Raw genomic sequence first — 13954 nt, 5'->3', positions numbered from 1 at the left:
TCACTCTTGTTCACACTTCTCAACTTAATCCAGGGACTCTCAGGTTTTTCTGCAGTTTCATACCAGAGCTCTGAGCAGTCATACTGCTCCCATACATATAATGCAATTCCCCCACCTTTTCTCCTTTAAACATGAGTTTATGAAAAATAGATTCTGTCAAACTAACTGGATAGCGTTTTTGATGAGATTGCAAGTTTGGTTGATAAAGGTAATAGTGATGACCTAATAGACTTCTGTAAGGCATTGGACATGGTACCAAATGACATTTTTAGTAAAGAACTGGAATGATGTAAAATTAACATGGCACACAGTAAATGGATTAAAAACTGGCTGCCTGATAGCTCTCAACATGTAACTGTACATGGGGAATCGTCATCAAGCAGGTCTGTTTCCAGAGGGATGCTGTAGAGATCAGTTCTTGACCTACACTATTTAACATCTTTATCAATGACCTGAAGAAAACATAAAATCATCCCTGACAAAGTTTTCAGATGACACAAGAATTGGGGGAGTGGCAAAGAATGAAGGGTTGCTGATTCCAGTCACTCTGGATTGCTTGATAAATTGGGCGCAAGCAAACAATATGTGCTTTAATATGGCAAAAGGTAAATGCATACTTCTGGGAACAAAGAATGTCGGCCGTACTTACAGGATGAGGGACAGTACCCTGGGAAGTAGTGACTCTGAAAAAGGTTTGGGGTGAGGTGTGCTGTGGTGGATAATCAGCTGAACGTGAATAAATAAGTGCGCTCTTCAGTCTAGTAGAGAAAAGTATAAAACGATTCCATGTCTGGCAGTTGAAGCTAGACAAATTCAGACTGGAAATAAGGTGTAAGTTTTTAATAGGGAGAGTAATTAGCCATTGGAACAATTTACCAAGGGTTGTGGTGGATTCTCCAGCACTAACAATTTTAAAATCAAGATTGGATTTTTTATTTTCTACCAGCTCTGCTCTAGGAATTAGTTTGGGGCAGGTCTCTGGCCTGTGCTGTACAGGAGGTCGGACTAGATGGTCACAATGGTCCCTTCTGACCTTAGAGTCTATGAATCTATGGAAGAGCAGCTGTAGCTGTGGTAGGGGAAGCAACGCATGCCTCAAAATATCACTGTATTGCTGTGGGGCATTGCTTGGAATTTGCTTCAAAATGCTTATGCAAGTGTGGTGCAGTTTGAAGGGGGAGGGCTAACCAGGGAAAGAAGGTAACTGTTTACAGCTGACTGATTCATGATGAGGGCATGGGAGGAAGTGGGTCATTTTATTTGCTTCTGCGGGAGTGGGGGAATTGGTGGCTTTTAAAACAGGAAAAAAGTCTGAGTCCAGATCTTCAGGCCTCTTTGGAAGCATTTGTGTTGTAGCCTCGTCTCTCAAATCTTTCCCACTGTTTCCACAAGGCCCAGGTCACCGCAAGTTGGGCACCGCAAATCAGTGGACTCTTATGACCTTAATCTCTCTGTGCTTCAGCTCCCCCTCCTTAAAATGGGGCTAATACCCACTCAATTCCCAGGTGAGCTAAACGCATTCCTCTTTGAGAAGCACTCAGACACTGTAGTGATGAACCCAGGCGGTAATTATCAATTCTGTCGCTGGAGCAGGGTTTGACTAGGCAGCAGGAAATAAGATCTGGGGGTACCCACTGAACAGTGAGAAAATGAACTATTGAACAGCTGCTCACACAATGAGCACTGTCCCTCCTGTGCCCTGAATGAGGCAGGGAGCCTGTGGAAAAGTACTGTGTGACTGGAATCAAGGACTGTATCAGAATGCATACATGAAAGGGGGCCGAATTTAAGTTGCATGGATGGACCTTAATTCCAGCATTTCCTCAGTGCTCAACTCTGCAACCTTAATGTTCTTTTAATGTAATATTTGTATGTGCAAGAAATACATTGACCAATAGATCCCTGGGACATGGAACTGGGCACATTTCTGAAATCAGGAAATCCAACAGAGACCATTTTTGTGAGCTATAAACACTGGTTCCCTTCCCTTGTATTCATATGCAACGTTCCCATGCAGCTCTGTAGAGACTCACAGATCACCACAGGCTCTTGTGTGATGTACTGGGAGTTAGCCACACTTTCCATGCAGTGGCTCCTTCCACAAGGTATGAAATTGTCAAGCTAAGTCCATCTCCCTGGGTTCCATTTACACACGGACAGCCTGCCAACAGGACTGTGGGAAACCATTTATTTGGACAAACTCTTGATGTGGAGACATTTCAGTAAAACAGGCATAAAATAAAACTAACTGGTAAAATGGATCTTGGTTACAGAGTAAAATAGACTGCAACATTGGCATCATCAATGGCCTTCCTTTTCGAAGCACGACTTCATAGCAAGAGCACCACTGGGAACACTGAATGAAACTTCTCCAAGCCAATCCACGTCTTCAGCGTGGTCTTGGCAATTACTGTGTAAACATATAGGGCAGATATCACCCAGGTGAGGGTAGCACCTTTGTTTGTTACCATATCTGATCCCAAACCCACTGAAGCTAATGGCAATCTTTCCATTGACATCACTGGAGTCTGCATCAGTATATACTACAATGTGCCTTGACAGATTTTCCAAAGGATATTTTGGAACACAACAGATCATAAGATCACAGGTGGGATTTCCAGCTTTGTTACATGGGAATGAGATTAGCTAGCACAGGAGCACTGTTACCTTGTTCCTCCACTGTTTCCCCCTCTGGTTATTCTCCAACTCTTTTTAAGTAAAAAGGTCCAATGGGATTGGATTTATGCCCCGTTGAATCCCATTGATATGGATGGGAGTGTGTGGGGGCCAGCTGTGCTTCATCACCTCCACTTCTGCCCTGGGAGAAATGGGTGTGCTGAACAGAGTCTAACCCATGGCACTGAGAGCCGCTTGCGCTTTGGACCCATCTCCGGCACCGAGATGCTGAGGATGGTTTTAAAGCCCATTTGTCCCCCACTAGAGCAGGAGATGTGAAACAAACCTGCCAGCCATGACCATGATCCTACCTCTCTACTGGCCAGAGAGATGTTGGCACTTTAAAGTTTAACCTTAAACACGGCACTGGTGAGGCCCCTGGAGAACGGGGCAAGCAAAGAGCTTTAATTTGAATAAAGAAAACCAAAATTTTGTATGTAAAGTGTGTGATCAATCTTGTAAAACCGGGCAAGTTCTTAGTGGTCTTCGTCTCATCATAATTCACCCCAGGGATCTGTATGTGTTCTGAAGGCTAGTAGCTAGGCTGCCCCTGTGTTTGTCTGCTGTGGGGACTCAGAGGCTGGGGAAGGCAATTCAGACCCAAGGGGAAGAAAAGGGAGCTCCAAGCAGGGGCAGGGGGTTGTGCACAGACAGACTCTGGCACTATGGCTTTATATAGAAAAACAAGTTCATCAAGAATATTGCTAACTTTTTCATTTTTAAGAGACGCAAAGCATACACAGCCTGTCCTCTGGGCTGGGGGAGGTCCTCCCTGCAGCTCAGTCAACAGCGATCTTCCTGGAGACTGTTTGGTAGAAGACGCCTCGTAGCAGGGAGTTGTAGTCAGGCACTCGGAAGAGGTGGCGCTCCCCATAGGCCACATCGTACTCTGTGGTCTTCCCAGTAACAAGGACCTGGAGGTTGGACTCGTGGGCTTGGCTGCCTACCGCCAGCACGTATATCTCAATGTCCTCCCGCTGAGCCTCCTGCACTGCCCTCTCTATGTCACTTCTCGTGATCCCTTGAGAGTTGCCATCTGAGAAGATCAGTACCCTTTTCTTGGCGCCAGCCCGGGAGGACTGCCGGTACAGGTTGGTGACATACCGGAGGGCGGCACTGACATCTGTGGCATCATTCATGAACTCCATGTCATCAATCACGTCGGCGATCACTGTGTAGTTCTGCAGAAACTGTGCCTCTAGTTTCTGCTGGGTCTTGCCGCTGTACTGGACGACGGAGACGCGCACAGAGTCCTCCGAAGGCATGTGCGCTGTCAGGAACCGCTCCGCCTGCCGCTTCACGAACTTCTTGCTGAGCTCAAAGTTCCGGCTCCCCACACTGGTGGAGCTGTCCACCAAGAGAGTGATGTCAGCTGGCTCTGTGAAGGTGACTGCATCGAGAAACGTTCTTTGTTATTTGCATGGCTTATCCTCCCTAATTGCTCCCCTTCCCCATCAAGAGTCCAGTGGACTCATTGGTTGTCTCAGGCTTCCTGCTACTGAAGACTCAATGAATTTTGAGTCTTTGCCTCTATGCTCTTCTATCTATGCTTCCCTGGGTTTCATCTCACACTTTATCTTGCTCTTGTCTATTGGCTTCTCTCGGGTAGATTCTCAGGTCTGTATGTAGCTTGAAAAACCTATAGTCATTTAAACACACTAGGCTGTTTTCCTTGCCCTCCTGCTTCCTTTTTCGTCTAGGAGCGTGAATGCCTTCTGGGGCTCTGATTTGTTTGATCCAGCAACCTCCATCCTGAGTCTAAGGATTTTTTTACTTACTTTTAGCTTTAGGGTGTTCTGGATTAAACTCCACATTAAAAAAATACCCTTTTCTAAAGTTTGCTAATTTCTGTACCTTTCCCTCCCCAAGAATTCCGACCCTAATTCCGCCGTGGTCATTATTATGCCGTGGTTCACCTGTGGCTGCTTTCTGAAGCAACTTCTGGGTGTCACTTAGGACTAAACCAAGAATGGCCAGAGAATAGTCACAGCTCCAGCTGCTCTGAAGGCAACTATTCAGTCTTCTCTAGCCCTCACTCCACTGTGTCATTTGTCCAGCGAGTCTGCAGGTAGCCAAATTCCTCCATGATCACTGTTGACCTAGCTGCCTCTTCCTCACCATGGTGTGCTCTCCATCGGGGCCAGCAGTACAGCCCGGCAAGCCTACAGTCATCTTTTGGACTCAGAGACAGATCCTGCTGTGTGGTCCTCTCCACTCAGAAACTGCATCTCAGATTCCCTGGCACCTCCTTGGCACAGTGCTCCGCCCCCACCTCTGTGCCCCCACCTGCCCTCCTTCCTGGGCTGCCTCTCACGAGTCGGAAATACTCACTTGTGCAGTTGTAGTCTGGACATTTCTTCTCTGCAAGAGAAACAAGCAAAACAAACCACCTTAAATCGTTCCCCTCCCTCAGGAAGGGTATTTCTTGTCTAGCCCCCAGGCCGATGGTGTCCTCCTGGCACCCCGGGATTGGAACATTCAGTCGATGCAGGGCACCATCCCCCAGAGCTCCATGCAGTACGCGGCGTTTATAGCCAGATCCGCAGGAGCGGGCTGGGGCTCCCTGCTGCACACCCGCCGCCTGTTAGTCACCATGGCACAACACAGTGCTATTGCCAGATGCCACAGGATGGCTCTCCCTGATGGTAGTGGCGTCCCCAGGGCAGTCGCCCCTCGTTTGATTGCACAGTGCCATGCTGGATTTCATGGGCAGGCCGGACGCGACGCCTAGCACCACTGCCAGGTGCGCCAGCTCTTCTGCTCCCCGAGTGGCGGAGAGTGAACCCCACAGCTGCGGTGCAGCTTGGTGGTCCCTGTGGCTAGGCGGCAGTGACTGATCCTCAGGGACAGGCCAGGAGCCCAGGAAGGACTCAGGGAGGGGCCGGGCTGCAAGCTGAGGCTCCCTCTGTTCCAAGAGGAGGCAGAGTGTGTGTCTAGCTGGGTACGTGCCAGCTGGCAGTGCTAAAGAAACAACCCTACCGGAGCCTAGCACTCGAGCGTGGGCATGCCAGAGCAGGTCGGGGAGTGGCGGGCGGGGCCTCGCCTTGAGAAGGGAGCTCTCCACTGGACCTAGAAATGGGTCTCAGGAAGGGCTGGGCTGTCCCAAGGCTCAGCGTGGGTGTGCAGGGCGGCAGGGAGATTATAGAGTTACCCCAAGCCCACAGTCGTGCTAGGGTACCTGGATTGCAGTGCCAATGTCTAGAGTAGGCCAATACCACCCCCCCACCATCAGCAAATGGGCACGGAAGGACCGGAAGGCCCTGGTATTTTTAGTCAGGGATTGGTCCTGCTTTGAGCAGGACTAGATGACCTCCTGAGGTCCCTTCCAACCCTGATCTTCTCTGAGTCTATGATTTCGACCATGATTTCCAGGAAGACTTTACCACAGCCTCCAGTTTTGTGCCTGTGTTTTTAAACCTGCAATTAACTGTGGGCACATTTGACAGCACTTGGGCGGGTAATTGCTGGATTTAGTGGTGAAATCACATTGCTGTGATTTCTTATTTGTACTGTGATAGCGCTCAGAGCCTGGACTAGCTTGAGGCCCCCCTGTGCTAGATGCTGTGTGAATCTATTAGACAGTCACCTCACGGCACAAAGAGGCAGGTACACAACTGAAAAGTGCTTTCGAATCACAGGGTCTAACTGCAGTGCTACGTCCTGCCAGTGCAGTGTATTGTCAGAGGGCCACTGTCTGCTAAAAAATCCCTTGGCTGGAGAGAGGCTGGCAATTTCGAAACATCTAGAGATTGTTGTTATTGATTTACCCAAAGTCCGAGACATTTCAAAATGGTAGAACCCCTCATTTATCAGACTCCTGAATCACCTCCGTTCCCCTGACTTCAGAACACAGGCTGCTCCCTTTTGGAATAACAGCTGAGAACATGATCAGCTGGGACCTGATCAGGCCGTGACCACCCCTCCCCCATTAGCCCCCCGGCTCCCATTGCGTATTGCCCCCCAGCATCACTTCTGGCTCTCCAGCAACACTACAGACGGGTAAGCAGCACGTGGACACCATCCCACAGCAAGGCCAGCGGAGGACGCTCACCCACCTCGGCAGATATATGAGGTGACGTTCTGGAGGAACGCGTCATCCAGCAGCTCAGCATAGTTGTCCACTGAAACAGACCGTCCTGAGTGGAGGGATGTGCCTTCACACGCAATGACACCGAGCTGCTCCGAGTTAGGGGATGCTCGGAAGATGTCACCTATGCCCAGGGAAACAACCTACGGGGCAAGCACAGATTCGTTACTGGTGTTTAACGGGTTGGTTGTCACTCTGTCTCTCTGTATTACGGTGGTGCCCAGGTGCCTTCAGTCAGGCTCCGGCTCCCACTGGGCCAGGTGTGGCATGCACTGTATGAACATGAAGAGTTTTCTAATGAAGATGACCGGCAGCCAGGCAGGGAAGAGGGGTGTGATCCCAGCACACACATCACATACACACCAGTAGACGGAATTAATCGCTAAGTGCTCATCAGTTGCACTGACACGAACTCTCGCTGTCTTGGTGGTTTGAGCTAGCGTGCTCTGGCACCAGGAGTGTGGGCGTCAGCTGCATCCGCGTCTGCCTAGACGGTCACTACTGCTCAGAGCAAGGCTGCCCTCTTCCTCTAGGGACCCTCCCTTCTTGGGAAGCACCAGCTAGCCTCAGGCCCAGGCTTGCCTACCTGGGTGTTGATTTCACAGAGCGAGGAGAGCGGGGTGAGGTCCCGCAGCGTGTCAGACCGCCCGTCTGTGATGACGATGGCCACCTTCTTGTCGGAGGCAAACCGCGACAGCAGTTTCTCCTTGGTGAACTGAAGGGCCTCCCCAGTGTAGGTGCCACCCGCTATCCAGTTCAGATTCTTCACGGCCCTGCAAACAAGCGGCAAAGGGAGGTCAGAGCTAACAGGCCCTGGTCCTAGACGATCCTCTCCCCCTAGACTTCAGAAGTCAGATGAGTTCACAGCTGGGAATGAGCTGCTTTTGGGGCTGATGTGCTGGCATTACAAGACAAGAGGGGTTTGCTAGGCTGCTCTATATTTCATGGCTAAATCACCAGCGAAAGCAAAGACTTCTGCTCCCAGGTGGAAAGGACTGTCAATCTTAATCTGGGAGAGCAAGTAGGGGGTTTGGCCTTCCCTGGCACAACTTCTTGCATCCACACCACGGAGAGGGCTTTATAGCCCTGTGTAGTCCGTACATGCCAGCCAAGGGTATAATCTCTTGTAAATGGCTCATGATATGACGAAGAGCCAAGCACTTGTGGAGATGGACACGGCTCAGAGCTGTCACTGCAGGATGGGGTTGATTGGGTGTGTTGTCAGGCCGAGCTAAGGAGAAATACAGTCGCTAGGGACTGTGGAAATAGCATGCCACCCACCTCTGACCACCACCCCCTGCCTTTCGTCTCAGCCCATGGGGACAGGCCCTCCAACGCCCCGCTGCTGACTCTGGGTGTGTCCCCACAGGGCGGGGAGGGCTGTGACACACACACAGGTAAGATGCAATTAGTGTGGTGCTGCTTATTCCCGCAGCAGGACTCAGCGATGCAGGACCCGGGCGGTGCTACGTGCAGGACCGTAACTGCTCGGTCTGGCCCTGGCGCTGGTCTCTGAGCGGCTGGCCGAAGCCCAGCTCTCAGGCCTATCGACTTACTCCTTCAAGGCTCCGATGTTGTCAATGTTGGCATCGCCCATAGCCACCAGCTCCTGGGTGTTGTCATGGCTGTACTGCACGACACCCACTCGGGAATCCCCCGGTTCAAACTGTTGAGCAATGGTGAGACATGAGTGGAAGCTGTGACCAAGGTAGGAATTTTCTGTCATATATTTAAGAGTTATCTGCATGATTCTGTACCTATCACCTGGGACCAGGGAAGCTGCTTGTCCGATATTAAGCTGGATAGTCCTCTTCTCGTCGGGCGTGTCCCCCATCCAGTACTGGGACAAAATAGGACATGGTTCTGTCCGGTATTGGATGGGGGCACCGCTTCACCCCCTCTGGCTCTTAAAAATCCCCCCCGGTCCTTGCAGGGTGAGCATATACACACTGACACACCGTTGGACGGGGGCAGGCCCACGCTGTTCCTGGAAGGCCCCGAATGTCCGGTTTTCCAGGGACACGTGAGTGGCCCCCCCTACCTTGGCATCCATTGTGGGGGAAAGAATTCGTGTTCTCCGTAGGCCACGGGAGATCAGCCTAGGGACTTGAGACACAGAGACAGTAGGACTCCCAAGGACTGACGATTAACTCCTCGCTGCAGACGCAGCTGAACGTGGGAACACAGCCCAGCTGGGTCCAGAGAACAAAGAGGTGTAGAGCTGAGCTCTCAGGGTACATAGCAAAGAAAAACTCACGGCTGGTCTGTGCCAGCTGATTTGGGCCTGAGGGGCTCAGGCTGCGGGTTTCACTGCTATGTAGACTTCCTGGATTGGGCTGGAGCCTGAGCTCTGGGACCCTCCCACCTTGCAGGGTCCTAGAGCCTGGGCTCCAGCCGAGCCTGGAAGTCTACCCCGCAGTGACACAGCCCTGCAGCCCGAGCCCCACAAGCCTGAGTTGGTTGGCAGAGGCCAGCTGTGGGTGTCCGAGAGACACTGGCCTCACCTGGAACTGACAGACAACAAGACAGAGAAAGGAAACCAAGATGGTTCCTACAGCAGCATGGGTCAAGGGAGCGCTGGCGTTAGTCAGTACAGATGATGTCTAACCTTTGCTTCTCTCTGCTAAGCGAAGGGTTCTGTAGCCAGGTGCCCAATAGATGGTGACCTGGTTTTGAGACGGCTGCCGAGTGTCACTGCAAATATACGCTGGGAGCCCTGTACCCAAAGGAGGCGGGAAACAAGCCTCTGGTAGGACTCTGGCATGGCTGGACTCACTGCAAGGAGCCATGGAGAGCGACAGGGATTGCTGGCACCCGAAGGCCCAGCTTCAGAGCTGTGGAGGCCAGGGCCTGCTCCATGGAACTGTGTGGGTCCTTAGGGCCTGGCACACTAAACAGGTCACTGCCAAGGGACAGGTTACAGGCTGGTGCATTGACCAGACCCGGTGGATCTGTGACAAACATCGTCACCCACATGTCAGCGAGAGGGTAATGCATCACGGGGCCCAGAGGCAGCTCAGAAAGACCCGGCTGGGGACCCATTTTGTGCCTGCAGTGCCTAGGGATGCTGTGGCTCCGGCCTGCTCAGGAAGCCCCTACACATCATCACTGACCCAGAATGAGTGGAGGGAGGGCCCCACTCCCAGGCCCATCCCCTGCTGCTGGGGAGGAGAGGGCTCGCCATTACAAGTCCAGGTCTATACTCAGCAATGGGATCTCCCCTCCTCTCCTTCTTCGATACTAAACTTCGATACTTGATACTAAACTGGGAGGAGTGGTAGATATGCTGGAGGGCAGGGATAGGATACAGAAGGACCTAGACAAATTGGAGGATTGGGCCAAAAGAAATCTGATGAGGTTCAATAAGGATAAGTGCAGGGTCCTGCACTTAGGACGGAAGAACCCAATGCACTGCTACAGACCAGGGACCGAATGGCTAGGCAGCAGTTCTGCAGAAAAGGACCTAGGGGTGACAGTGGACGAGAAGCTGGATATGAGTCAGCAGTGTGCCCTTGTTGCCAAGAAGGCCAATGGCATTTTGGGATGTATAAGTAGGGGCATAGCGAGCAGATCGAGGGACGTGATGGTTCCCCTCTATTCGACATTGGTGAGGCCTCATCTGGAGTACTGTGTCTAGTTTTGGGCCCCACACTTCAAGAAGGATGTGGATAAATTGGAGAGAGTCCAGCGAAGGGCAACAAAAATGATTAGGGGACTGGAACACATGAGTTATGAGGAGAGGCTGAGGGAGCTGGGATTGTTTAGCCTGCAGAAGAGAAGAATGAGGGGGGATTTGATAGCTGCTTTCAACTACCTGAAAGGGGGTTCCAAAGAGGATGGCTCTAGACTGTTCTCAATGGTAGCAGATGACAGAACGAGGAGTAATGGTCTCAAGTTGCAGTGGGGGAGGTTTAGATTGGATATTAGGAAAAACTTTTTCACTAAGAGGGTGGTGAAACACTGGAATGCGTTACCTAGGGAGGTGGTAGAATCTCCTTCCTTAGAGGTTTTTAAGGTCAGGCTTGACAAAGCCCTGGCTGGGATGATTTAACTGGGAATTGGTCCTGCTTCGAGCAGGGGGTTGGACTAGATGACCTTCTGGGGTCCCTTCCAACCCTGATATTCTATGATTCTATGATTCGTTTTGTTCCAGCTGGACAGATGGAGGCGGCCAGGAAGGGCGTTAAACCACCTTTGTGCTTCCCTGAATCTTAGCCTGGCCCCGGCATAACTTAGAGCAGCGTTGGACGGTGTTTTTGCGTCCGTTTGGCTGCCACAAACTCCTAGAGGCCACGGTGGCAGCTGAGAGTGGTCTCAGCACAGCAGCCCCCTTCCCACACTCCTCTCCCAGGCACTGCCCCCGCACTTCCCAGGACATCTACATGCGGCTTAGGGGCTTAACGGCAGGAACCCATGTTTGAACCTCTCGGCCACAAGTGCATTAGCTAGGGAGCTTTGTAGACTCAAAGGGAGCTGGAACGGATCTCCCCGTTCATCCAATCCAGCCACCCAGAGAGCGTTCCTCAGAACAAGTCCCCTAAGAATTGGCTATTCTGAGGCAAGGGAGACATGCCCATGGCAAAGAGTTCTGGAGAGTGCAGGATTGGTATGTTGTATTAGGAGTTTCGGCTGCCGCTGCTCTGCTCAGCTGGGAAGGAGCCCCCTGTAGTTACATGTGATTTACCAGCTGAGCCTTATGTTGTCAGCATACAAGTGAGGAGCGTTTGCCTGGTGTGTGAGTCTGCACCGGGTGGGGTGGCTCAGTCCCTCCATTCTGCAGGGGAGGGAGATTTGTATGTGCACACAGTACACGTCCCCTTGAAAACTCACCTTCACACGCTCATCTTTGCTCAGCCTGTCAATGACTTTAATGATGAAATCCTTGGCAATCTGGAAGTTCTGCAGGCCGATACTCTCCGAGCTGTCCAACACGAAAAGCACATCGATGGGGCCGCATTTACACTCTGCAGCAAAGCACAGACCCAGAGGGATGTGTGTTAGACAGCCTGGCTGCTTTGACACAGCATCGTGCAGCTTGCACGAGCCCGTGGAGTGACAGCCGGTGTCAGTCCATAGTGACATGTTCGCTTTGCCAACAGAGAAGATGTAGCCCAAAAGCAAGCAGCAAAATCACCACACGTAGGATTGGAGATTTAGTTAGCTAGTTATTCCTTTTGATTTCCCCATGGCCTCTCCTGACCTTTAAATGTTCTACCCAGCTTATTAGACACACAGGCAACATTTCAAAGAGCCCAAACTGCACTAACCAGGTCCCTTACAATTCTCATTTCTTCCAGCTAGCTCTCCTCTAGGGCCCGGTCTCAGCTACAGATTCACTGGGCCATCTGGGTTTGGTGGGGAAGCTCCACCATTGGAAAACAATTTTCCTCACCCACCCCCTGCTTCCCCCTCCCGCCTTTGGGTTCCTAAACCACTCCATCAAGACACTGTAAAGGGAAGCGAAATGGCAACTCCCTCATCCCAGGGAGGGGAGAGGAGGGGAGGGGAGGATGCGGCAGATCTGGATTTACATGTGCAGAACTGCTGTCTCTTTCAGTAGAGAAATGGTGGGAAAAGGTCTCCCAGAGCATTGCTGGCCATGGGTCATCTGGACAGTTATCTTCTAGAGATACAGCACAGATGCATGCTGGCCTCCTTATTGCGAGTGCCGGAGGCCCTCAAGCTTTCCCTGCTACAATTCCTGCCTGGTTCCGAGGCTGTGTTCTCTGAGCTCTTTCGGCACGATCAGACTGAATTGCCTGGCTAGTTACTGTGGCTTCAAGTACTGGGGCAGGAAGGAGTGGGATGGAAAGGAGCAAAAGAACCAGGAAACATTCCCAAAGAGTTTGTAAAGTGACACTCACCGCAGCAAGCTGGAAGAAAGGGAGAGAGAGAGAAAGTTAAAGCAGAGTGTACTGAATGTTCTTCCCCACAATAACTCAGGCAGTACAACTGCAAGAGCTGCCATGAAATATTACAGCATGAGTGATGGACACAAGGACATAGCAAAATTATAATGTCTCCATTCAATGCTTCCCTCACATCTGGTGCATTTCAAAACATCTCCTAGGTTCAGAACGTGCACGTTCCGCAGCAGGCCTAAGCACCAGCTAGGCAAGAGAGGTTTTAATGAAAAGATTGACGAGCCTCAGGGAATGTGTGTGGAGAATAAATTACTACCAGATGATACCAAAACAGAATCTTTCAGGGAGTACCCAAACACATGTCTGCAATTCAGTGGACTGGCCAATCATTTTCTAAACAGAAGAGGAGGTTTTAGAATAGACTGTGTACAAGGAATCCTGCTTACTTGTGCTGAATACGGGCTGGGAAATGTTAGTTCAAATTTAAAAAAACCAAACCCATGCTGTCACCATGCACTGAAAACTTTCCCAAACACTGTAGATAGCGTCTCTTATCACATTCTGCAGGTTTGGATGCATTAGGTATTAGAAAGTTTGAAACAATTTACTTGGCCAAGTTCCTTTCTTAGGTACAGTGATTTATTACTTTTAAAAATATAAATAAAGGATAAACCCAGAAAGATGAAGCAATTGTCAGTCAGGGTGCAGACTGCAAACTCAGCTCCCCAAACACTGTGAATCCCTTGCTGGCCAGGGTAACTGAGCACTACATGAAAGGCAAACAACATCATACTCTCTGGTAGTCACAGTAAGAGACGTTAAATCCCTTTTTTAATGAAAAATATTAAGGGCTTGATTTTCAAAGTCAGAGGCATTCAAAAATACATGCACAGATGTGCACATAATTTGTATGTGCAGTTACTAGGAGCACGCACAAATCCGGTGTTTGCATGTGCAATTCAGGTATTTGCATGTGTCTCACTGGCCACCACCAAATACCTGATTTGCACATGCAGTTGCAAAAATGGTATGTGTAAATTACACATGCCTTTGCACACAAGGCATTAAAAATCAAGCCCTGGCAGTCTGGGTGGCACAGGGGTTGCCTTACGGAGGGCAGTATACAAGTGTGAGTGTCTGCATTTTCAGATGCTCTCCCAGCTGCAGATAGTGTTAGACCATGGCTGAGTTGCCAGACCCTCTGGCATGTTGGACAGGAATGGTGCCTGCTTCTCCATCTCTGACCCTTCTGCAGTGACTAGTCCCACGGTTCATTGTGGGTGACAAGTGGCAGAAGCTGGTATCACCATGGGTGACTCCTTGACAA

At 50.7% G+C, this 13954-nt stretch overlaps 1 protein-coding gene across 1 annotated transcript in view; it reads right to left on the bottom strand.

The window, feature by feature from the left end:
* Positions 1-2171: 2171 nt before the first annotated feature.
* COL6A1 (collagen type VI alpha 1 chain) overlaps positions 2172-13954 on the bottom strand; it is a 69853-nt gene continuing 58070 nt past the window's right edge. Inside the window, exons 29-35 of the mRNA XM_073306924.2 lie at positions 12628-12636; positions 11594-11727; positions 8320-8429; positions 7350-7536; positions 6732-6906; positions 5008-5037; positions 2172-4066 (exon numbers count right to left, since the gene is read on the bottom strand). Coding sequence (XP_073163025.1) covers positions 3456-4066; positions 5008-5037; positions 6732-6906; positions 7350-7536; positions 8320-8429; positions 11594-11727; positions 12628-12636 — 1256 coding nt within the window. The 3' untranslated portion in view covers positions 2172-3455. The remainder of the gene's footprint in view (positions 4067-5007; positions 5038-6731; positions 6907-7349; positions 7537-8319; positions 8430-11593; positions 11728-12627; positions 12637-13954) is intronic.

The sequence above is a fragment of the Lepidochelys kempii genome, chromosome 11 (assembly GCF_965140285.1).
Source record: "Lepidochelys kempii isolate rLepKem1 chromosome 11, rLepKem1.hap1, whole genome shotgun sequence".
NCBI classification, from domain to species: domain Eukaryota; kingdom Metazoa; phylum Chordata; order Testudines; family Cheloniidae; genus Lepidochelys; species Lepidochelys kempii.
Note: the sequence above shows the minus strand (reverse complement) of the source record. Positions and strands in the feature narration are given on the sequence as shown.